Source organism: Ambystoma mexicanum, chromosome 8 (genome assembly GCF_040938575.1).
Source record: "Ambystoma mexicanum isolate Mex_15411 chromosome 8, UKY_AmexF1_1, whole genome shotgun sequence".
Taxonomy (NCBI): Eukaryota; Metazoa; Chordata; class Amphibia; order Caudata; family Ambystomatidae; genus Ambystoma; species Ambystoma mexicanum.
In genome coordinates, this window is record NC_090929.1 from 325,024,514 (window position 1) to 325,050,217 (window position 25,704).

Sequence of the window (25,704 nt, forward strand, 5' to 3'; positions counted from 1 at the left end):
GCCGGGCCTTGCGTCTCCGGCTGGCGGTGCGATCCCCGCCGCTGTGCTCCACAGCACCTTCTCCGCCCTCTTCATCAGTTGACGCTGCAGACAGGGAGAAATAAAACACAGGCATCAGGGCACTGTACAATGGACACATACACACATGACAGTTGTACATGAGTGGCATTGGCAAACCTCAGACATGTCATCACAATCGCCAACATACATGTCATTTCAACTTGCACACACGAGCCATAGCACAGCCATATCGCAACTGCCAGCACCATCCATACACATACAACAGCATGAGCAGGCAAAGGTGAGCCAGACATCACATGCAACTCAGGGAGTGCACTACACATGTACACACACCACCACACTTGCATGCATGTGTACACCTCTGCCATCTGTCGCAGTGTTCAGATCGGCATCCATGTCACATCTGCCAATCAGGCTTCCACATCCCGCTGTCACATGCATCCATGTTGCATCACTGTTGCACCCTTGTCAAATACACACACATGCACATGTACACAGTGCTGATACATGCAGCTGAAAACAACATCCATGTGTGACATCACGAACATGCCTACTTACATACACATTCATCCAAACATGTGTGCCCACACAACTGCATTTGGTATGCAAGCCTACACACACAAGCACCATCCATGTCTCACACATGACAGCCCTCGCATGTGTTAGCTCACGGCCCTGTACACCCCCACCCATACTTGGCCCCATACAAACACATGTGCAACCTGCACACTACTGGCACATCACCACACGCACAGCTTACAATCATGATGCATATACACTTACCGCTCGACTCCAGACGGGTCTGCCTCTCAAGGACCTGGACGTGGAGCGCTGGGGATATGCGTTCCATGACCCTCATCTGATCGTCCGACAAGTGGCCCCAGCGCCCCTTAGCATCCGCTGCCTTCAATAGGCACCGGGCCTTGTTGAGGGTCCTGGACCTGAAGTCCTCCCAGCGCTTCTTGACATGTTGGAAGTCGTGGACTGCCACCCCCTCCGCGTTGATGGCAGTCACGATGTCCGTCCAGATCCGAGTCCGTCCTTCCTTGTCGGCGCGCAAACTTCCGAAGAGGGCATCATACTGCCCCAGGACTTGCTCCACCAGGACACCAACTTCGGTGGCAGTGAAGCTGGTGCCCCTCTGCCTCTCTGGCCTGGGGTTGTCAGTGGTGCCAGATGTTGCAGTGCCCGACATGACAACCCCAGAGGCAGGAGTGGGTGGGCAACTGGGTCCTGGGGCTGGGCTGTGGAGTGATGGAATCCCAGTCGGGAGTCTTCGGTTCCAGCCGGGGTGGTCACAGCAACAGCACCCCTGGCTGATGTGCAGGCAGCAAATGGCAGGGCATGTGGGCAGCAGGCAATCAGGCAGCAGCCGATGGCAGGTGGGAGCTTGCTCGGGGCTCTGGGGGGCAGTAATTAGGCCTTCTGGGCAGGAGCGTGGTCTTCCGTGTGCTTACGCGTGGTCAGCTTGATACGGAGTGATTTGGCATGTGAAAATCCAGCACGTCTGCGTGTAATTCGAGGAAAGGGCCTTAGCGTGTAAGCGCATCAGCACACGTACGCGAATTCATTGGCCCAAAGGCCACCAGCGCGTATGCGCGTCTGTGACGTGCGTGCACGGGCATTTCCCTGTATACGGGTGCATGTAACATGTCCAATGACTGCACGTCAGAGTGTCAGCTCGTGTAATTGGAGGATGGGGCCTTAGCGCGTACACGCGGAAGTGACGCTGGACGTGTGGGCATGTTTAAAAGGTACGTGTAGAACGCCATTTCCTTGTACGTGCTTTTCGTGGAGAGTGAGTGGGTGAAATCTGTACTTCTTGTCGGTTCACACGCGATTTACTTCACGGCGTTCCAAGTTCGTACTCCCTGTTACCTCTGACAGCTTTTTGTCTTCTTGTCTTTTTCCTGGGCCTGTTTCCTCAAACAGCGTTCACTTCTCCTGTTGTCCTGTCTCCTCAGACAGCGTACAATTCTTCTTTTGGCAGGGGGTGTTGCCAACGCGCGCACACGCATATTTTTCACGCGATTTTTCCTGGCAGACGGTGATTCGCGCACGTATTTGACATCTGTGCTTGCCCCGTGTGTTGCCTACCCCTTCAGAGGTCAGTCTAGGCTGCGTGTGACACGCATACATTCATTTTTGTGTTTCTGGGTGCCACAGCGTAGTGCAGGGTTTTTTTTCCACGCACATGGTCTAGGAGGGATTGCTTGCACATTATCTTCCTTTTTTCGGGGTGCCTGTGCGTTGCGTGACCCGTCATCCTCCCCCAGGGTTCACATACAGCCTTGCTAGAGCACTAGGGTACAAATTCCATCTAGTACCCTACCCCTTTGACCCCCAATTGCCCAGGACAATAGTTTACTGCAACTCCCATACGCACAACATCATCAGTGCCATGGTTGGGAGGCGAGCACGCGGTAAGGGTGGCAAAGGTGCGGGAGCCACAAGAGGTGGCCGTGGTGGATACGGTAGGGGACGTGGCCAGGACTTGCAGGGTGCCCCTAGCCCCCCATGTGTGGGTGACCAGTCAGGGACACCCATGCCCCCCCCGGTTGACGGTAACGTGGCTGACACCATCCCTGCTCAGCCCTTGTTGGACCAGCCCATTGTGGCACCAGACCTGGCACTGGGTGACTCCATGGCTGACTTCCAGGTCAGCAGGTCTAGGCCAAGTGTGGCGGTGCACGTTGGTGTCACTAGCCCACGTGGATCAGGGGCAGCTATGTCATCTGCTGCCCCAAGTAGTGAGGGTGGGGAGGCTGCAGGGGCAGCTGCGGCTTCATCCACCCCAGCTCTGAGTGTCCCAGCCAGGGCAGTGTCGGTCCTAGTCCATCCTGCTGACGTTCCCCCTGACTACATCACACTTCAGCTAATGCCTGCACCAAGGCCCATGGTGAGTTTTCATTCCCACACTCCTAGTCCACAGTCCACCGGGGCTCCTGCCCCTAGTGTCCAGAGCGGCGTAGGACACTCAGTATCACCACCACCTTCCAAGCGGAAGAGGAAGAGTGCTCGTCCAGTACAGGCTGATGCCCCAGACACGGCTACACAGTCCGGCCCACCAAGGAAGCCCAGCTTTAATCAGGTTGAACTTGATGCACTTTGTGTCCGCACATGACAGCGAAATGGTGATTACTGCAGGATGCAAGACCACACCTGCACAACGTCAGGCACCCTGGCAGACCATTGCGGAACTCATAAGTGCCCTTGGATTCGTGAGGCGCACAGCTAATGATTGCTACAAGCGCTGGAATGACCTTAAGCGCAGGGCAAAGAAAAAGCTGGCCTCAAGTCATGCCGCAACTCTAGTGACTGGAGGTGGGTCTCCGGCAGAGGACATAGAACTCACTCAACATGAGTATGTTGCTGGGACCTACGTCACGGAGGAACAGATCCAAGGCGTGGGAGACCTGCCAGATTACGAGGCATTGTCCGGTGAGTGCACATGCATGTGTGTGTCATCCATGTGCATGGTGTGTGTGTGAGTGCTTCTGATTGAGTGCCAGGTGAGGGGTGTGTGCCTGAGTGGTTTGGGTCACCCATGTGCTTCATCCAATACATTCTGCGCACCAGGATTTGGGTGTTGCAGTATCCCTTCTGGCAACAATAGACATTCAGCCCAACCTCACGCCAGTTGCCCTTGAATTGTCATCTTGCCACAACATAGTTGCATGTTATTCTGTGTTCATTCAGGCTGATTGTCTGCATTCCACCACTTTCACTAGGCATTTCTCAGTCCTATTGTCACATGTGTGACATGGCTAGGGTACATGCCATCTGTGTGATGGCATGTGTCATGTATGTGTATTGGACATGCCAATCACAGGCCAATGTGTGATGGCACTGCTAGGCAACATGCAGCAAATTTGTTGGTCTTCCATCTTGGTGTCATCAATGTGTGCCATTTGCCTCCCCTTCATATGCAGTGACAGTGCATGCATGGGAGAGTTATAGTCATCTGGTACATGTGTCAATGAAGTACTGTTTCTGTTGCTTCTCAGCCCTCATTGTGTTCCATGTTGCTAATACCTGTTCCCATTTCTTTTCTTTCATGTCTTTGCAGGGGATGACGCACTTGATACTGCTGGGGTTGTGGAGATGGTGCAGACCCAGGAGGGGTTTCGGGCCCGACCGGGCACCAGTGAGGGACATGGTGTGGTGGTGGGTGAGAACCCACACTTGCTGCAGGCCGTCATCTCAAGGGGTGTCTCTGGGTGCACCTCCCCCGAGCTCTATTCAGGTGTCGATTCGGATGATGAGACCTATGTGCCGTCGCAGGTAAGTGTTTCTGGGAGAGATTCTGTACTGTCCAACCCACCTGCACCAGGGGTAGAACCCTCAATTGGGATGTCAGTGTTGGTAGGTCCGCCTTTGGTGGTTACGGATGCAGGGTCACACTCCGCTACATCTGATCCTGTTCCTGGGCCAGCAGATCAGAGGGGGAATGCAGTCCTGCAGCCTCAGGCAGTGCCGGCACAGCAAGGCACAGTTCGCTTTGCCCCAGACAGGTGTGGTGCCCACCGACATGGTGGCCGTACGCCACCTGGCAATACCGCATGGGAGCAATCCATATACGGTATGGCAAACCAACAGGCAACATCAACTGAGATGATGGCTCAGGCCATGGATAGGGTGGCCACTTCCATTGTCCCCCAAGAAAGGCTAATTGAACAACTACAGCTGGCAACAGACTCCATTAGCCAGTCACACAGGGAAGACATGTTGGCGTCCAACAGGGACAGGCGGGCGGCACTGGAGACTCTGCGGAAAGCCATTTCTATTGAGTCCCAGGGCCACAGGGAAGCCATGAGGGTGGAACTCCGTCAGCTCAAGGCAACTCTGGTTGAGCTTGAGGCTTCAGCTAACACAAGCACAGAACAGCAGGTGGAGCGACTCACACGTACGCTCTCAGCTGAGATGCAGGCAACTAGGGTGGAGGTCCGGGCATCCCGTGAGTTGTTGCATGGGGACCTACGCACATTTATCCTCCAGAACCAGACCTTCCACACCCGCATGCTTGCTGCCATGGAGGACCAGACTAGGGCTTTGCATGGGCTGCCTCCCATAGTGCCACCACCTCCTGATGCAGCTGCAGAGGGTGAGGAGAGCGACAGCAGCGATTTTCCCACAATAGGGTAGCCGTGCAGGCCATGAGCCCATGGAGGTGTTTCTTTTTTTCGAAAGATCCACACAGGTGGGTTTTGGTGTGCACTCTGTCCTCGGACCTCCTGGGTGGCCTCCCCCACCCCCCGGGCCCATTCATGGCCATTTTTGATTTTTGTTTTTTTTTATTTTTGAATCTTGATTTTTTGACAGTGTGTTGCCTTGTGTGGCTCCCGTGGGCATATGCTGTTTTGTGGCTGTGCACATGCAGGCTTGTCCTGAATTTGGGTCAGATGCTTGGGTTTGTGTGACACACACCCCTCCTGCTTCCCGTTTCCATGGGCTTGCAAAGGGTGTGCCCAAGTGACATTGATTTACACGGTGACGTTGGACTCCCATATGATGTGTGGGTAGTCTGTAGTCAATACTGTGTATACATTCCTAGTGTATATTGTGGTTGTATTGTACACTGCATGGTGTATTGATATGTGCCTCTGCATCCATCTCATTCTCCTAATTTGCAGGTCCATTTCTCATGTCTTCACAAGGCGGTCTACTTTGGAACTGGAGTCCATGTTGTAAGCAGTGCACCTACACTCTTGCGTGGCACTAACACTGTATAGTTGGAAGTGTTCGAAGTGCTGGCATTATCAGGTAGTGAGGCTACCAATTTGTTAAGTCCGTACTGTCATGTTTATGGTAGGTTGGAGGTTGTGTAGGTGATTGGTATTATTGGTAAGTATTTGGTAATGTGTGTTGTTGGTCCTGCATTACTGTGAGCATTTCATGTGTGGCCAGTTTCCATTAGGGACACTGTAGTTGGTGACACTTGGGGCATGTTGTGGGGATTCATTTGTTTGCTCTCACATTGCATGACATGCCATGGTGTGCTGTGTGGCCGTGCCGGGGAGGGGTTGGGTGACATGGCACTGTTCTCATGTTGTATTTTGCAAGTGGGTATTCATTTTTGCTGCATGGAAGTGTGTCTTTTGATGACACTGCATTGGTGGTGTTTGTGTAGGTAGGGATGCACACATTGCGACACTTCCAGGTGAACAATCTCAGGCTGCTATGGTTCTGACAGTTGACTGTCCCTTAATTCATCGGAATTGTGAGATTGAGTCATCATTGATTGTCAGATGGTATGTGCCAGGGCTGTGTGCACTCCACAGGGGTGTGCTTTCTATGTGAAGTAATTAGCCACCAGCTGCGTATGGGCTGCCTCACCCCGTGCCCTTTCCCCTCCCATGCGCAGCAGGCGTGCATGTGGTTGGGGACATGGGGGCACCACCATGTCCACAGGCAGGCCCCGGCGTGTTGCAACATTGTGCAGGACACATGCTGCCACTATGATCCTGCACACTACTGGGGGAGCGTATAACAGCTGCCCACCAGAACGGTCAAGGGAGCGAAAGCGTGACTTGAGCACTCCGAATGTGCGCTCCACTATGCCACGTGTTGCAATATGGGCTGTGTTGTATCTTACCTCGGGAGGCGTGATGGGGTTCCGAATTGGCGTCATCATGTGTCTGCTCAGAAGGTAGGCACTGTCCCCTGGGGAGGTGGTGATGGGGATCATTAGTGGGGTATTGGCATTACTCTGTATCTGTCATGCATGCGTGTGCTGTGGCATCTCTACTCACCAAGCAGCCATGCATCGCCATGCCGCCCAGCTTCCATGTCCCGGTTTAGGGTTGACATCCTGTAAATGAAGCTGTCGTGGGTGGACCGTGGATAGTTGTCATATACTGAGGTGATGATTCCCTTGGCATCACATACTACCTGGACGTTGATGGAATGCCAGTGCTTGCGGTTTCTATAGATGTGCTCAGATGCCCTGGGGGGACGTAGAGCCACATGGGTGCAATCAATGGCACCTAGCACTTTGGGGAATTGTGCCACCCTGTAGAAATCCTGGCTGACAGCCTGCCTTTCTGCAGGTGTTCTGGGCAGGTATATGTGCCTGCGGACTGATGGGCGTGCAGTGATGATGGCCAACACCTAGTAGGCACCGTGACTGCGTGGCCTGTGACACCCCCCCACGCCCACTATGGCACTTGTCCGCTGAAATGATCCAGTAGCCAAGAAGTGCAGTACATTGAGGACCTTCTCCAGGGGGCTGAGTGCTTGGGAGCACAGGGTGGGTGATGTGAGGTCATCCTCCCACTCACTGACCAGGTCGAGTATTATGTGTGGTGGAAACCTGTACCTCCCATACACCTGGTCATCAGGCATACCAAATAGGCTGGTTCTGGGTGTGAAGATTCTGGCCCTGACTATCCTTCTCCTCCTCCTGCGGTATCCCACGGCCACTGCTGCTAGGAACGGTATATTCATCCTGGCGTCTGAGCTTGTTTGTTGTTTGCGCACTCTTTTATGCTGCGCGGTACGTGCGCCTGCTTCATGCTGGCGTACGTGTTTCAGGATTGGACCTTTTATTTTTTGGCGCGTTGTAGGCGACCGTGTAAATCTTCCCGCCCACCCCAGGAATACACGTAACACGCTCTCCCAGGCCCAGTCGCGACTAAATATTCCCGCCCACCCCTGGAATACACGTACCCCACTCTCACAGGCCCAGTCGCGTGTGGAACTTCACGCGCACACCGAAATACACGTACCCTGCAAATTCTAGTGTGGAACTTCCCGCGCACCCCGAAATACATGTACCCTGCTGGTATCGCGTGTGGAAGTTCACGCGGACCCATAATACACGTACCCTGATGGAATCGCGTGTGAGACTACCTGCGCACCCCTGTAATACACGTACCCAGGCAAATCGCACGGCTGGGGGGTGGGGGTGCAGGGAGACAGGAGTGGGGGCCTAGTGGAGGGTGCCCCTGGATGCAGGGGGGTGGGGATGCAGGGGGACAGGAGTGGTGGCCTGGTGGAGGGTGCCCCTGAATGCAGGGGCGTGGAGGTGCAGGGGGACAGAAGTGGGGGCCTGGTGGAGGGTGCCCTACAGTGCTGGGGGGTGGGGGTGCAGGGGGACATAAGTGGGGGCCTGGTGGAGGGTGCCCCTGAATGCAGGGGGGTGGAGGTGCAGGGGGACAGAAGTGGGGGCCTGGTGGAGGGTGCCCTACAGTGCTGGGGGGTGGGGGTGCAGGGGGACATAATTGGGGGCCTGGTGGAGGGTGCCCCACAGTGCTGGGGGGTGGGGGTGCAGGGGGACAGGAGTGGGGGCCTGGTGGAGGGTGCCCCTGGATGCAGGGGGGTGGGGGTGCAGGGGGACATGAGTGGGGGCCTGGTGGAGGGTGCCCTACAGTGCTGGGGGGTGGGGGTGCAGGGGGACATGAGTGGGGGCCTGGTGGAGGGTGCCCTACAGTGCTGGGGGGTGGGGGTGCAGGGGGACATGAGGTGGGGCCTGGTGGAGGGTGCCCAACAGTGCTGGGGGGTGGGGGAGCAGGGGGACAGGAGTGGAGGCCTGGTGGAGGGTGCCCTACAGTGCTGGGGGGAGTGCTGGGGGGTGGGGGTGCTGGGAGACAGGAGTGGGGACCTGGTGGAGGGTGCCCTACAGTGCTCAGGGGTGGGGGTGCAGGGGGACAGGAGGGAGGGCCTGGTGGAGGGTGCCCCTGGATGCAGGGGGGTGGGGGTTCAGGGGGACAGGACTGGGGGCCTGGTGGAGGATGCCCTACAGTGCTGGGGGGTGGGGGTGCAGGGGGACATGAATGGGGGCCTGGTGGAGGGTGCCCCTGGTTGCAGGGAGGTGGGGGTGCAGGGGGACAGGAGTGGGGGCCTGGTGGAGGGTGCCCTACAGTGCTGGGCGGTGGGGGTGCTGGGAGACAGGAGTGGGGGCCTGGTGGAGGATGCCCTACAGTGCTGGGGGGGTGGGGGTGCAGGGGGACAGGAGTGGGGGCCTGGTGGAGGGTGCCCCTGGATGCAGTGGGGTGGGGGTGCAGGGGGACAGGAGTGGGGGCCTGGTGGAGGGTGCCCCTGGATGCAGGGGGGTGGAGGTGCAGGGGGTCAGGAGTGGGGGCCTGGTGGAGGGTGCCCTACAGTGCTGGGGGGTGGGGGTGCAGGGGGACATGAGTGCGGGCCTGGTGGAGGGTGCCCCTGGATGCAGGGGGGTGGGGGTGCAGGGGGATATGAGTGGGGGCCTGGTGGAGGGTGCCCCTGGGTGCAGGGGGGTGGGCGTGCAGAGGGACAGGAGTGGGGGCCTGGTGGAGGGTGCCCCACAGTGCTGGGGGGTGGGGGTGCAGGGGGACAGGGGTGGGGGCCTGTTGGAGGGTGCCGCTGGATGCAGTGGGGTGCAGGGGGACAGGAGTGGGGGCCTGGTGGAGAGTACCCTACGGTGCTGGGGGGTGGGGGTGCAGGGGGACATGAGTGGGGGCCTGGTGGAGGGTGCCCCTGGATGCAGAGGGGTGGGGGTGCAGGGGGACAGGAGTGGGGGCCTGGTGGAGGGTGCCCCTGGATGCAGGGGGGTGGGAGTGCAGGGGGACAGGAGTGGGGGATGCCCCTGGATGCAGGGGGTGGGGTTGCAGGGGGACATGAGTGGGGGCCTGGTGGAGTGTGCCCCACAGTGCTGGGGGGTGGGGGTGCAGGGGGGCAGGTGTGGGGGCCTGGTGGAGGGTGCCCCTGGATGCAGGGGGGTGGGGGTGCAGGGGGACAGGAGTGGGGGCCTGGTGGAGGGTGCCCCACAGTGCTGGGGGGTGGGGGTGCAGGGGGACAGGAGTGGGGGCCTGGTGGAGGGTGCCCTACAGTGCTGGGTGGTGGGGGTGCAGGGGGACAGGAGTGGTGGCCTGGTGGAGGGTGCCCCTGGATGCAGGGGGGTGGGTGTGCAGGGGGACAGGAGTGGGGGCCTGGTGGAGGGTGCCCTACAGTGCTGGGGGGTGGGGGTGCAGGGGGACATGAGTGGGGGCCTGCTGGAGTTTGCTCCTGGATGCAGGGGGGGTGGGGTGCAGGGGGACAGGAGTGGGGGCCTGGTGGAGGGTGCCCTACAGTGCTGGGGGGTGGGGGTGCAGGGGGACATGAGTGGGGGCCTGGTGGAGGGTGCCCCTGGATGCAGGGGGGTGGGGGTACAGGGGGGACAGGAATGGGGGCCTGGTGGAGGGTGCCCCTGGATGCAGGGGGTGGGGGTGCAGGGGGACAGGAGTGGTGGCCTGGTGGAGGGTGCCCTACAGTGCTGGGGGGTGGGGGTGCTGGGAGACATGCGTTGATGGGCAGTAGTGCAAGGTGACATGTGGGTTGGCTGGGGGGCATGGCCATGGTGGATGGGCTGCCTGCGGGACATGTGCAGGGGTGCAGGGTAGTCCCCTGTGGTGTAGGCCGCCTGCAGGGGCAGTGGAGGCTGTAGAGGGAACAGCTGGGAGGACCCACATGGCCAAATCACGTGTGGGACTCCCCTGCACCCCCAAAATAGATGTAGGCTGCTGGATTCACGTTTGGAATTTTCCGCGCACCCGTAGTACACGTACCCTGCTGAAATTGCGTGTGGAACTTCATGCGCACCCCGAAATACACGTACCCTGCTGGTATCGCGTGTGGAAGTTCACGCGGACCCATAATACACGTACCCTGATGGAATCGCGTGTGAGACTACCCGCGCACCCCTGGAATACATGTACCCAGGCAAATCGCACGGCTGGGGGGTGGGGGTGCAGGGAGACAGGAGTGGGGGCCTGGTGGAGGGTGCCCCTGGATGCAGGGGGGTGGGGGTGCAGGGGGACAGGAGTGGGGGCCTGGTGGAGGGTGCCCCTGGATGCAGGGGGGTGGGGGTGCAGGGGGACAGGAGTGGGGGCCTGGTGGAGGGTGCCCCTGGATGCAGGGGGGTGGGGGTGCAGGGGGACAGGAGTGGGGGCCTGGTGGAGGGTGCCCTACAGTGCTGGGGGGTGGGGGTGCTGGGAGACAAGAGTGGGGGCCTGGTGGAGGGTGCCCCTGGATGCAGAGGGGTGGGGGTGCTGGGAGACAGGAGTGGGGGCCTGGTGGAGGGTGCCCCTGGATGTTGGGGGTGGGGGTGCAGGGAGACATGCGTTGGTGGGCAGTAGTGCAAGGTGACATGTGGGTTGGCTGGGGGGCATGGCCATGGTGGGTGGGCTGCCTGCGGGACATGTGCAAGGGTGCAGGGTAGTCCCCTGTGGTGTGGGCCGCCTGCAGGGGCCATGGAAGGTGTAGAGTGAACAGCTGGGAGGGCCCACATGGCCAATTCACGTGTGGGACTCCCCGGCATCCCCGAAATACACGTAGGCTGCTGGATTCGCATGTGGAATTTGCCACGCACCCGGAGTACACGTACCCTGCTGAAATTGCGTGTGGAACTTCACGCGCACACCGTAATACACGTACCCTGCAAATTCGCATGTGAAACTTCCCGCGAACCCCGTAATACACGCACACGCTATTTTTCACACATCGGGTGTCCGTGTTTGTCGGTACCCCTTTGCACCTCATTTGTCCTAGAGGGCCACTGTATGGATCATTCATCATAGCTGTATATGGGTGCTTTTTGTTAGCGCACATTTTGGCGCACATTTATTTCAGGCGCAGGGATGCTACCGCCTGCTTTCTTGTGGTGTACTTGTTTGGCCCTGTGCACGTCTTTGCCCGTGCGCTGGTTTGCCCTATTCAATTCCATGAATACGAGTTGTAGGCGAGCGTGTGGGCGTTCCGCGCACTTGCCTCCTGTTCTTCCCCCGTGACGCCCATATTTTCACACGTTGTTCCCCATTCCGAGTGTTACGACCCGTGTTCCGCCTACTTTTGTGATGTGCGCCTCGCTATGTTCGATTTCGCAGCGGCCATGGCGCACGCCGTTGGATGACCTGTGCGCCGCGCACTTTTTCAGCTGCACTGCGATTTTCGCACTTTTACTGCGAATCGCACGTTTTGGCACCTCTGCGCGGGAATTTTCGGCGCACATTAATTCCATGAATCGGCCTGCAAGTGTCAATCTATGTAGCCCTATTGGCGTGTGATCAAAGAGCATAAAGTCATCGGCGTATGCCATCCATGGGATTCTCAGCTCGCCAATTATACGAGGGACAAAAAAGGCTTTTAAGAGGGTTTTCTCCACATCTGTCATATACAAGTTAAAAAGACATGGGGATAAAATACAGCCCTGCCTGAGACCATTGCATGTTGGAATCTGCTTTGATAGGCCCCCTTCATTATTTAACCGAACATACAGTGAGGAACCTTCATGGATATGAATAAGAAGTCTCAACAATCCTTTAGGAAAACCTAGAGAGTCTAGTTTGGTCCACAAAATTGTCTAATCCCCCAGATGAAAGGCCATAGATAGGTCCATAGAGCCAGTGTACACAGGCATAGCATCCTCCTCCCACGCCAAGTTTTGTCTGCAGGGCATTAAAAAGCCTCCACAATCTGTACCTGTACATTTCCTAAAACCCGTTAGGAACATGTGCAGCACATTTCTTTCTGTACACCAATCTTGTAGTTTCCCCAATAACAAAGAGGCAAATATTTTAAAATTGGCGTCCAAGGTCAATAACTTTGTGGAGACAACTTATCCCCCTTTTTATATATATAGGGATAACATGCGGTTTTCCAAGAAGGGCATGGACATGGGGGCAATAATATCGGAGAACAAGGTATACAGTATGAGAGACAAGAGCCGAGTATTATTTTTAAAGGTCTTATTTGCCAATTGATAGGGCCTCCCTCCCGGGATGAACTAGCCTTAAAAAGGAGACTTTCAATGTCCTCCATTGCGAATTCCAGAGGCCATCCTTCTGGCACTGGCCTGCCACACTGCGCCTCGGCCTATCTAAACACCGCTCAGGTAGGTGTCACCTGCCTCCTCCACCCAGCCTGTCACTCTCCTGTCCCAGAGCTCCACTGCAATACCTCCTGCTGTCAGCCTCTGTCCCTCGCCCAGCATCTCCTCTCTGCAGATCAATCCCAATCTACCTGCAAGCTGCTCTCTCCCGTATTGAGCTGGCCAGTCATGCTACTAGTCGGATCACATCCTTCTTCTGTATGACCTTCCCTTTCCTGGTGCCGCTCACCAGCAGTGGCAACCACAAACACCAGCGAACTGAAGCTGCCTCCTTGTCTTAGTACCCCGGTACCGCTTGGCGCTATGTTGCCTGTCCCATAGTAATACTAGCTAGTTACACCTCAGAGGGAGGCTTTAATGGCTGGTAAGAGTGCCAGAACCCTGTACCTACGCGCCGGAGCAGTGAGTGGAAGTTGAAGTCTCCCTCTTCAGTTTATATGCTTTAAGAAGGCCAGAATTGTTGGTTCCTGATTGGCTGAGCCCTGACACATTTCTCAAAAGGGGGCTAAACATGCTTCTTACGTTTGCCTTCTCTGTTTATTCTGTATCTTATCCCATAGTCTGATGTCATTGAACTCTGAGAAACACTAGCAGTTGATGCACAGCTTGGGTTCTTAGGGTCATTTCTAGCTTGGAAATGTCTTGAGGAAACAAGTGCCATCTTTAAGCAGGCCATCTTTTGAGGGGGACCTGTGAAGAACTTCAGTAGCACCCCTACCGCCTACCAACAACTTCATGCATTACTTCATCGCGTGCCCTGGTATTATCCTGCATTTTTTAAAATGTGCTTTTATTTCATTTGCTTTTAGTTTATACAACATAAACCTTGCACAAACAAATTATTAGAAAATGTCTCCAATTCATAAAATGCAGCAATAATACAAATCCAGATAAAATAAAAATAAAAATCATAAAATGATTTCCTCTGCAACATGTCAAGTTAAATCATAAAACATATCTCATACCTTTCAACAAAAGTAGTTTCAACAGACATTGGTAAAGTGCTTTATGTAGTTTCCATGAGGCTAATTGCTGCATCTGTGCCCACACATATTCAACTGTAGAGTAGCCCAACTCGGTCACATGACACTTAAAATATTCCTTCCGAATTACTAACCGTTTTGGGCACGTGAGAATAATGTGAGATAAGGTTTCTTCAGTTATTAAACAATGCCGGCACAACACATTTTCAGTACTTGAGTGGGCAAAAGGTTTAATCAGAACCTCAACATTGCGATACCAAATTTCCTAGATGGAAGTGCCTAAGCCTTTCTGTATAAACAATAGATCTGGCATTCTTTTATATTTAGACAGCTCCATAGTCACCTAGGCACCAATCATACCACCACAACCAGGATTTATAAGCCCAAGGACTAGGTATCACCACACTGCGGAAATCAAATCCCAAAGCTTCCAGCTCCTGTTGGCATCCTGCCTTGCCTGCTGCATTTCTCAGTATTAAGGCATGCCAAGTGAACTTGTCAACCAACATGTCTTGCATTGGCCCACTACGTAGGCAGTCTTTGGGGTTAAGCCAAGGTTCCATGCCCAGCTATCCCTTTTCACACTGCACTGGTTACCAGTCAAGAAGCAGTAAATTAGCAAATACTGGCAATGGTCCGCAGAGATTTTTGCAGAAGTGGGTGAAGAGGTCTACAAAGTAAGCTAACCAAATGACTCCTCGGAAGCAGGTCTGGCAGTGCAATATGGTCATTCCAGGTAGTTGCTTGTGGAGCCGCTTAAACATTGAAATCTGGCCTCAATGTGACAAAGGCTGGAAGGAGGTAGAGTGCCAAATGGCTTCTCACGTACGGTTGCCTAATCACCTGCACTGGCCCTCGGATAATATGCTTTATGCATCTCATCTGATCCATGATTCAAGAAAGTGATATGAAGGTAGGAGCTTCATTGTCCGCAACCCCCATGCTTTACATCACCCCTCCCCCCACTTCTCTGCTGAAGAACGTAAACTAATGCTCAGACAGGCCTGAAACCCACTCCACACCTGCCAGGACACAAGCGTCAGTCTTATTTACCTGAATATACGGAAGGTTCTCTGTGTTGCATGTGCGGCAAAATAAGCATAATTAGCACCCGGGGTGGGGGTGCAGCAAATCGGGTTCCTTGGTTTGCAGGCTGATACTCCTGAGCTCAGCCTGCATTCCATGGAACCCATTGGCTGCCTCCACCGCTCCGTCATCTTCTAGACACCCACACTTTCCTTGTAAAAAATAAATAATAATCCCAACCCTACTTACCTGATTGTGGCGGCGGCACAATTATCATCAGATTAACAACTAAAAGTAAAAACAACGGGTGTTCAAAGAACTAGTCTGCAGTATCACGTAAACCCCAAAATGGCCTCCAAATAATCTGAAAACCTCCTACTTGCATCCAAGAATGGTAATTTCTCGGTTGATGTGCAGAACCAGAGATGCGCCGAAGATCATGGCCTTTATTTTGGAGGCTCCATCAGGAGGCTTTCTGGTCCACCAAGTTATTTCTAATCATTGTCTTCAAGTCAATCAACGTTTCTTTGCTGGGCAGCGTTTGTTAGGTAGCCAAAGCTGCAGGTTGCATATGTGCACACTTGAGTGTAGGTTCAAAAGGCTGTTGGAGAGCGGCACGGTCTCTATAGCAGTCATCCCAATTACCAGCACAGAGACACTCGGGCCCATCAAAAACTCCCTGCAGCAAGAACGGAAGATTCAGCCATGGGGCAAAGTGTACTGTCTTTATTATCTAATAAACGACATGGCTCACACTAAAAAAACATGAATTCTGCAAGGTTCTGAGCGTGTGTCACCTGTTTTTATCCAGGTGGGACGTCACAAAACCAAGCTCCGTCCTTGAAACCTATCGGGCATTCACATTGGTCAATTTAGGCGAACTATGTATATGTCCCATAGGGGGGGCTAATTCTACTATTGTATAGCCATAGCTCCTGCTGGGACCACCTCTATGTTTCAATCTACAATGTTGCAGGGAGACAATTGGCTCCTGCAACATATTATATCTTCACGTGAAAGGTGACTCTGGATTGGGTAGAGTGGATCCTCCCAGACCTTGGTCCCTGGACGGATACCAGGCTGATTGTGCTTTCTCCTCAATGGTGGTAAAGGACCTAAGAGTGAGGGACATCTGTCGTGTTTCAGTCTTCTGGCTGGGAGTCATGTGGGGTTCATGAGGGCCATACTTGGGCGTCTGTATTCAAGGCACACACAGCCAAACATTTACAGTAGATGCTAGAAAGTAGTGGAGGTAATGGCAGGTTTGGTGTGAAATTCTTCAAAACTTCAAAAGAGAACAAATGCCTTTTATTCTATTCCCGTCTACCAAGGTCTACAAATCTCGCAAGATGGGCCGTATCCTGGCCGTGGATCGTCTCTGCGCAGGTGTGCGACCTGGGGAGTGCTTTGGCCTGCTTGGGGTTAACGGAGCTGGGAAAACCACCAGCTTTAAGATGCTGACAGGTGATGAGAGCACCACAGGAGGGGAAGCCTTCATCAATGGACATAGGTACGTACATCTGTGCAAAAGACCCTAAAAGGCGCTAGGGGAGGAGGAGTGGGGGTGGGGATTGTCTCTAGAGGGCACTTTAACTAACCAATTGGAATATGCCTTGAGCAAATGTATAGAGTTACAGGGCCCATTAGGTATCACTGCAGGTTTTTCAGAGGGAGAATGCACTGGGGGATTCCGCATTTGGCGAACCAACATAACGTGGGCACAACATTAAGGCCTGATGCAATGGGCTGCTAATTGGATAGGGAAGCAGTAGATATAACATGTAGGCTGGGCTACGTAGAATACATTGTGGAACAAGGATGGAAAGACAATCTAAAATAGGTATGAAATACCCCAAAGACTTAACTTGCAACTGAGGTATGCAGGCTAGTGCAAATGTTTTCAGTGCTTCTTGAAGTCTCACTGCCATGCCAAACTCTGTGCGGCAAGTAGAGGAGCACTCTTTAAACAACTGCCCTTTTTTGCCCGCAATATGGTTGAAGCAAGTGAATGTGGAACCACAGCAACCAGAAGATGAATGTAGGTTGGATGGAGGCTCAGAATGGTGCTACAGGTAGGGTTTAGCGCAGATTGAAGGAGGGCTGGTGTTCTAGGGACCCTGTCATAGGGCTTGCTGAGGAGTGGCTGAGAGTGGGCAGGTGATAGGCTAGTGATTGGCAATAGTTTAGATAAATCCTTAGTGGGTTTGATGGATATGACTGTCAGCAAGCTTTACTGATGGCTACCTACGTGTTGGATAGAGGATTGGCCAAGCATTTAAATGGATGTCATTTTAGATGTGATTGTTGGTGGTCCCGGGGGTTGGATGGCAATGAATCATGTGTTTTGAAAGGACGTGGGCCTTGCTGTTTGGGCGGATGTGGCACCTGCTGGTTTATAAGGATTCTGGCTAATGAGCTCAGGTGTGTTTTGCACCGGGGAGTAGATTGGTCTACCCTTAATGGGTTTGCATGGACTTGAGTGTTTGGAAACACTTGGGTATTAGAAGTGTGGAAGGGTTTATTATTGTTATCTAGAAATTCTTGTGTACAGGCGTTTTATAAATATCTTATCATATCTAGAATTAATGCACAAAACTTGGTACTGAGAAGTGAGGATTGCTTGACATGGTACAACGTCCTTTTATCGCAGGATATTTTTTTGCTGGGTTTTTTACTGCAGATTCTATAACCTAAAAACCCATCGAATTTTTTAGAGGGGGTTAGAAAATGATATATATGGGGTGTGGGTGTTTGGGAATAGATAAAAAATTAAAGGGAATAGAGTGCTCGGGGGTGGACACCCCCCCACAAAAATAATGTAAACAAAATGTGGTGTTTTTCCGTTAAAATATTTGCAATTAAAAAAAAATGCAAAAAAACATCCCGCGATGAAATGACATGGAACCTTTGACATGGGGTTGGGCGGCTTCTGAATTCAGTAGACAACAACTGTTTATACTTGAGTTGGATCGGTTTGAAGGTCTGCATCCTGGGGCCTTTAAATGACAATCCTGCTTGGCTTTGGTACTCAATAATTTGGAAGCTGCACGTTATTGGTTCGATATTGCGGTCATTGTGGCGTATATGGATTGAACCTTGATGTGATGGGAGAATTGATCAAACAAGTCATGCATATATACCAGTGCCATATGCACAGTGGATAGCCTTGACCAAAGCTTCCTCTTATTTTTCAGCATCTTGAAGGAGCTCCTCCAGGTCCAGCAGAGTATCGGCTACTGCCCCCAGTTTGATGCGCTGTTTGATGAGCTCACTGCCCAGGAGCACCTGGAGCTCTACACACGCCTGCGTGGCATTCCGTGGAAAGATGAGGAGAGGGTAAGACCTATTTCAGTCTGGGTCATGCTAAGCAAAACCCGAACATGAGTAAAACAGATCTCCCATTCCCTGAGGCTGAAGGCACCTCAATGAGGTAATTGTCCCTATGCTTTTAAAAGGCCATTGCTGCCTCGGCAGTGGGGAACGGCTGTTCTGCTCTTGGTTCTGTGCCGGGTCCAGCTGAGATGATGGCCAGAAGCTAAGGATAGCTAAAAATGGATATCTAATGTAATCTCATTCTAGAAGTGCAGGCCTATTTCCTTAGTTGCAGTTGAATGGAAGGATGGATACTGCTTGTGTTGGTTATCATGTGATTTAATGTGTATATGAAAAAACAAATTAGATAGACGTGGCCTTTTATAGTCAATTGTAATTCCTTTAAGGTTATTGACTTGGGATAAGGGGGCGTTTAACATTTATTAATATTGATTCAAGCTTTTGGTGCATAGTGTGCTACAAAGTATATTTAGCACCTGGAAGTTTTTCGGATTAAAAAAAAAACCTGTCGATATTTAACAGGTTGAGATTTACTGAGTCACTGGAAATATGTGCATCTATTTTGATGCGCACTAACATAATGCTTTGTAGTTTTTTATGACCCTTAATGTCAAGGGCTTGTTTTAAACATCCTTGCCACAGCCCAAAATGTCAGTGTGGGGAATTGAGATTATAAAATGGAACATGGGTTGATCGCATCTTGGTTTGGAACCTGAGCCCTTATCTGTTGATCAGGTGACACTGACCTGATCACCAGCGGGCTGGATCACAAGATCCATGATTGACCAGGTTGCTTTGTAATGAACACCCTCTTAATTTCAGAATTTGGGAATGCTTGAGGCCCATACAAAAAAAGGCCCCTTTACATGAGGCAATGGTGGGCACCAACAATGTGTTTTCTGTCTTGCTGCAGGTGGTGAAGTGGGCAATGGAGAAGCTGGAGCTGACGAAATATGCAGACAAGCCAGCGGGGACCTACAGTGGGGGGAACAAGCGGAAGCTATCCACGGCGATCGCCCTGATTGGTTATCCATCCTTCATCTTTCTGGTAAGGGATCAACCGCCTGTCCTGAACCAAGATGTAGGTTCGATTTGAAGATCCATTCAAATTGTTTTATTTCCCTTCAATTTCTCAATCTCAAATGACTCTAGAAGTCACATGAGACTTTGCTGGAAGCAGTAATCCAGTTTATCCTGAAATGCAATTGGTTGCTATTTTATAGATAGTCTTCCACTTCCTCAGTGGCTCAGGTCTTCCTCCAGGATTTATTTAATCACGTTACTGCATGTATGGAAGGTAAATAATAAACCAACTTCGGTGCCATGGTGATGTTATCTCAAGAAAGAGACTCTATTCACTCAAACACTGGATGCCGGCCCTCCCAAACTCCCTGTCCTTCCTACCACCGGCCCAGCTGCTTCCCCGTCCTCTGGTAACTGATCTGAACTTCACTAATACTGTATCATTCTCGTCTCTACGCTCTATGTACAGGTGGTTCAAGCGAGTGTCCTGCTATGAACGTAACTTACATTTTAAAAGTTCAATCTAAAAATCTGCTTATATTTATCCTCGCCCGAAAAACTGCCTTTCTTCCCTTGGCTCTTTCCCTACAAGATCTGTCCCAGTGGTTCCGTGGTTGCACTACATGCATACAATTTAAATTGCCTTTCTGGTATGAGACCATGTTATGCATATTTGCGGGCAAAGCAGTCAGCCTGGTTGTTTAGTTTCCAAGTCGCTCTCGCCTATCATTTAGGTGTATAGGAGCCAGCAAGCAAATCACCAACAAAATTCAGATGCTCCAAAACAACGCTCTCAGAGCAGCGCTTAACATCCCCAGGAGAGCCCACATCTCCAACATCCGGAAATCCCATAACTGGCTCAACACCTCAGACAAAATCTTGCTCAAAGTAGCATCGCTAACCCACAAATGTCTGAACAACGCTGCCCCACCTGGGAGACAGAATATGCAAATACAACCCCAACAGACCCACCAGAACCTCTAACACAAACCTACTCATAGTCCCTAGGTTCAAACGCACCAAAATGGGTGGCAACAGCTTCCAGGTGACGGCACCCCAACACTGGAACGCCCTACCACCATCCCTCAGGACACCCCAAACCTTCACACACTTTAGACGCAATTATATCCAATGGATAAAGAACAAAGATCACTAATACCTCTAACCCAACACCACACTGCCACTATCCTAGAATGAATGCTTATCTGCAAACTCTTTAAAATATCTGTAATGTACTATACCTCTCTTGTAAAACGTCCCTTTGTACCTCACTGTAACACTGTAAGTGATATGTATAAGATATGTATAAGCAACTTGTAACCAAGCTTTGAATAACCATGCTGCTCATGCGCCCTCATACTCTCGGGTCTGGTGCGCAATACAAATGAATAAACTAAACTAAACTAAACTAAACTAGGTAGGCTGCTGTGTGGCATCCGCACATCACATTTCAAAGGCCACCTTTCTGCCATTCTTTTCCTGACCCGTTGGTCCTGAGAGTCTCCAACCCATACTAGATGTGTGGATCTAGGGAAATACAGCTGCCTCCATGAGCAGAAAGAATCTATTCAGTTCATCCTGCAGAAGCTGTGCACCATTGTAGGTGTCACTGTTGTTTCATGGGTCCTTCATTTGACTCTTTCCTGAACTCCCGCAGCAGAGCCAGGCAGACCGTGGCCCCTATGGCGGTGAAGGAGGCTGCAAGCTTCCAAAACTGTTCACCAGTTTGCGCCGCCATTCTGCTGCCTATCTCAACAGAGTTTGTGGAAGTGTCGACAGCAGTTTTGCCAACAGTACCAACTGGTTTCTGAAAGGGATTTGACCTTCGATCCCCTGTTACACTACACAGAAACCACACCCCTTCTTTATTTTGTGACATGAAGAGGCCCTCTCCAGTGTCCACTAAAGGGACATGTGGTCCAGGCAGTTGCTCACCTCCACAGAAATGGTGCAGCACCCCCTGTAGGGAACCTTCGACTCCGTCAGTGCAGTGATAACGATGTGACTGGGAAATTTTTTTCAGGTTAAGAGGGACCTTTCCCTCCATTTGCCCAGTGGCAATACTGCCACCTTTTCCTCCTCTGTTGTGGTTGCTCCTAGTTTTGAGAGTGGCAGCTTGTTTATTTTTGCAGACAGCTAATTTCGCATAGGAAAATGCAGTGAACAAAGAGGCTTCCCTGGCGCCTACTTTAACCTTTCAACGATCAGTGCAGCTTATCTACAACGTAAAGATTTCTCCTTTTTTCTCTTTTTACACCGTGATGCTTAGCAATCTTGAAGACAGACGGGCTCTCTCCCTTGGCTGGCAGCATGCCCTCAGAAGCACTCACTCACTCAGCCTCTTCCCTTCTGTGACCAACTGTGGCTCTCCTTTTCTCTCCTCTGCCAACACAACACACATCGTCCCAGCTTGGCAGTCTCCAGACCCTTTCTTTTTCTCTCTCTCGACAACCAAACGACCCAGCAGAAGCAGTCGGTGTCCCCACAAGAACCCAGAACCCCCCTTTCTCTCCTATGCACCCTTAATGAAGTCTCCCTCACTCCTCCTTTAAAGGTATACCTCTGTATCAAAGGCATACCATATTTCTGCCTCTCACAGTGATGTCATCCCATCCATGAGCCACCCCCTCTGGGTAGTCAACCCTCCTGGAAGCTTACAGAGAGCTACCACATGTCTCTTTGGTTTCACCTTTTACACCGAATCCAGTTCAGCGAGCGGATGGCCTAGCTGTAACAACTTTCCTCTAGGCTTCCTGCGCTGGAAGTTTTAAAAAATGGATCTAGTTTACTGCACATTCCTCAGCTCACGTCTCCATCGCAAAAGCAGCTTTATTTCTTGCATTTTCCAAGCAACATTGCTGAGCTTGTGCTTGCAGCCTCATGAAAAAGCCCAGTTTGCACCAATGAGCTATGGATTGAGCTGCCTCTAGTATTGTTAATGGGCTAGACATTAGTAGGCCTAAGGTGTTAGTAGCAAGTATTTGTTATACCTACATTTCATTGCAACTCAGTCCATGCTATACCATGGCATGGTACATTGTGCAATGGTATCTGCTATTATGCACTACTGAATCCAAACCCCTTTTTGTCTTGTTATGTATGAGTCTCACACCTAGTCTCACACATACCTCTTTTGAAAGAGTCTGAGGTTTTGATAAACATCTGCCTTAGTTGAAATTCAGAGTCTGTAACCCCTACACAACTCCTACAGGCGCTTTCGGCGTGACTGCCCAGTTCACACAGTGGTGTGTGCAATGCCTCCTTTCTTCAGTCACTAAGTCACTATAAAATGATGGTCACTATCTTCTCCCCCCTCATTGACCTTTTCTTTTTCAGGATGAACCAACTACTGGCATGGACCCCAAAGCAAGGCGTTTCCTCTGGAACCTGATCCTCGACATCATCAAAACCGGCCGCTCTGTTGTGCTCACATCCCACAGGTCAGTGAGGCTTCACGGGTTGATCCAAAGAGAAGTAGGTGAAATGATGGCACTATGTTAGCTGCCCAGTGTCCACATAATAATACAAAACCTTTAGGGCCAGGGAGTGGCTTGTTACAGGAATGTTTCTTTTCTGTTTGGTCATATACAGCCTGGCATCTGACATTGCATGGCCTCTTGGTGCTTTGGGTCTGTAAGAGTGGGGGGGATGGGTGGGTATACCTGGGTAGCAGAGGAGTGAGGTTGCTGTGGCTAAGATGGTGGTGAGGGCCAGATCAGAGGAACTATGATATGGTGTGGGTAAATGTTTACACGTGTGTGTTCCAGGGTTACACCGGGACCGTCTAACAAGGCACTGTGCATCTGAATATTTATGGCACAGACAAGCACTGTAAATATTGTTTTTAAATAATGTACTTTTTAGCTTGTGGGACCTTAGAGCGATGTTCTTTTTGGTGTTTTTTTACACAACTTCTACTGATTATGTGAATGCACGGCCTGATTCCTGTCCCTTCTAGCCGCTGTCTTGCATGGGGCGAATGGTATTTTACGCTCCTGCACATGCACGGGCCGGTAATTACAATGCCACTCAGATGGGCCAGGCTTCAATTTGAAAACGTGATTTCTACACCCAAAAAGAAGCTTGCAGAGACAGCAGCTGCCACGAGGTCTCTGTATAACGAGTGGCCTTGCCTGTTTAAGGATACTGTCTGAGGGTTCCATTTAAGAACCCTTTGCTGGAAGATCTCTCCAGCTGGCACCTGGCCACGTCCGTCCATTCCACACCTCATCCGGTTTGCGGTGCATAGATTGCATTATTGTGGGGCTCCACTGGAGCACTTGCATCGCAGAACCTCATCCTCCTCCTCCTCCTAGGGTGTCCATGGGAAACTGCTCGATCTCATGGGTTAAGGCTTCTGATGCTCATGTCAACAAGACTGCGTGAATATCTGTAGTTTCTGTGCATTGTGGGCAGGTGCAGCCTAGCACACCTGTCTGTATGCCCAGCTTTGTGATTGTGAGTGTGATTTCTGTCTCCTCAGCATGGAGGAATGCGAAGCTCTCTGCACTCGGCTGGCCATCATGGTGAACGGGCGTCTGAAATGTCTTGGCAGCATCCAACACTTGAAGAACAGGTACCTGCAAAAAGCACCATGAACTACTGATGGGTACGAGCAGATCAGGGGTCTGAAAGCTGTGACTCTCTGGATGTTATGGACTACAACTCCCATGACCCCCCACCATTGAATATGCTGACTAGGGCTGATGGAAGATGTAATCCAAAACATATGGAGAGCTAAAGGTTGCAGACCCCTGCAGTAGATTGACAAACCAGATGCATGGAGGCACTTGACGCATTGACTAGGAAAAGGAAAGCTGAAACATGTGACATGTCTGTGCTCTTGACTAGAGGCCCTGTAACTTTCCACTGATGCTCAACAATGTTTTTCGCGTAGCATTTAAGTACCACTCGCACCCACCCAATCCCAGTGTGCATAGTCCAGGGGTCTGCAACCTTTGGTCCTGCAGATGTTTTGGACTACAACTTCCATGACCGCTCACATTGACTGTACTGGCTAGGACTGATGGGAGTTGTAGTCCACAACATCTAGAGAGCAAAAGGTTACAGACCCCTGGCATAGACTATCCTGGAAACAATTGCCCTAGAACGACGTTCACTTTGCATGTTTACATTTCTGGTGGCAGTGCCTACGAAATTGCAGCTGTCTTATCATTGTTTTACATCAGGTGGAAAGATGTGTTTACTCTAAACGTTTTCCACACCAGGTAGCAGATCCCAGGTTCCACCTCGCCCTTTAAAACATGAAATCTACACTAAAGTTTTGATCGGCTTCCAAAGTATTGCACGGATGCAGAACATGGAGAAAAATAAGCTAGACCTGTTTTAAAGGGTCAGTCCCATGCATTTCTAAACCATTGAAGTAAACACCAGTTCAATCTTGGAGCATAACACCACACTTTTAGGGGCAACATCATGTATCCTAAAGAGGAGTTCCCCAATTTGCCTCCGTAAGGAGACTTTTTACAATGAATGACACCAGCTCGATTTAATTTCAGATCTCTGCCCCGGTTCTGCTTACAGAGGATCAATATTAGGTTTCACTTCACGAGAAACACATTCTTTGGTTCTGAAGTGAATCGATACAGTTCACAGTGGAGCAATGACTTCCCTGTGGTGAGTGGACCTCTGCCCCTGTCCCAACCGGATGCAGCGATTGAAACATTTAGAAAGGGGACTTCTGAGTTTCCACATGTAATGTGCTCATGATCAAATGACGCACCATATGATCTTGGTCATACATTAAGCTAAAAGGGGTCATCGTTGTCTTTACTCTGGTGCTACTGCACACATGTCATCAAATACCAGTTTATCGTAATGGCATGGTTTTCGTTTTGTGAGTTGTTCCGTTACATGCCAAAAGGCTGTGACCCACAAGACCTATATTGACACCCTCAGTGCTTTGCAACGTGCCCTTTATGAACCTTGTGGCAACTGCAGTAATGTGTACAGCTTCCAATTGCAGTATGTTAAGCAATACAATTGCCCGGGCTGAACCCTTGTAATGACCTTGCCCCATTGCAGTAGAGTCTACTTCACAAGTTCTGTCTCAAATTGAAGCAAAAACCATGACATGCGCAATCTGTGCTGTAGGTAACCCGTGAACAAATCCATTAGATGCAAGGACACCAAAAGCAGACACGAGCATTTTGCAATGCATTTTCAGGGTGCCTGTGCCCTCAATGCATGCCAGCATGGCACTTAAAGTACACATTTTACTGGTGTTGCCCCATAATCCCAGAACTGGTACTTTAAGTAAACACCCATGGTGGGTTTGGCCAGTCAGGCCAGTGTTGTTACTGTAACTGTACACACTGGGGTTGTCTAATGAGGCCAGTACTGACACTGTAAGTATACACATGTTCATTTTTCCTAATAGTACCAGTACTAGTATTGGAAGTACACACTCATGGTGACTTTGACACTAATCCCAGCACTGCTACTGTAGGTACTCAT

The 25,704-nt window shown here is 51.5% G+C and overlaps 1 protein-coding gene across 2 annotated transcripts in view; it reads left to right on the forward strand.

Moving 5' to 3' along the window:
* Positions 1 to 25,704, forward strand: part of ABCA2 (ATP binding cassette subfamily A member 2) — a 1,079,583-nt gene that overhangs the window by 1,018,412 nt on the left and 35,467 nt on the right. For both annotated transcript variants that reach the window (XM_069609742.1, XM_069609743.1), the window contains exons 41-45: positions 16,203 to 16,381; positions 18,066 to 18,207; positions 19,118 to 19,252; positions 22,564 to 22,667; positions 23,711 to 23,803. In XM_069609742.1, coding sequence (XP_069465843.1) covers positions 16,203 to 16,381; positions 18,066 to 18,207; positions 19,118 to 19,252; positions 22,564 to 22,667; positions 23,711 to 23,803 — 653 coding nt within the window. The remainder of the gene's footprint in view (positions 1 to 16,202; positions 16,382 to 18,065; positions 18,208 to 19,117; positions 19,253 to 22,563; positions 22,668 to 23,710; positions 23,804 to 25,704) is intronic.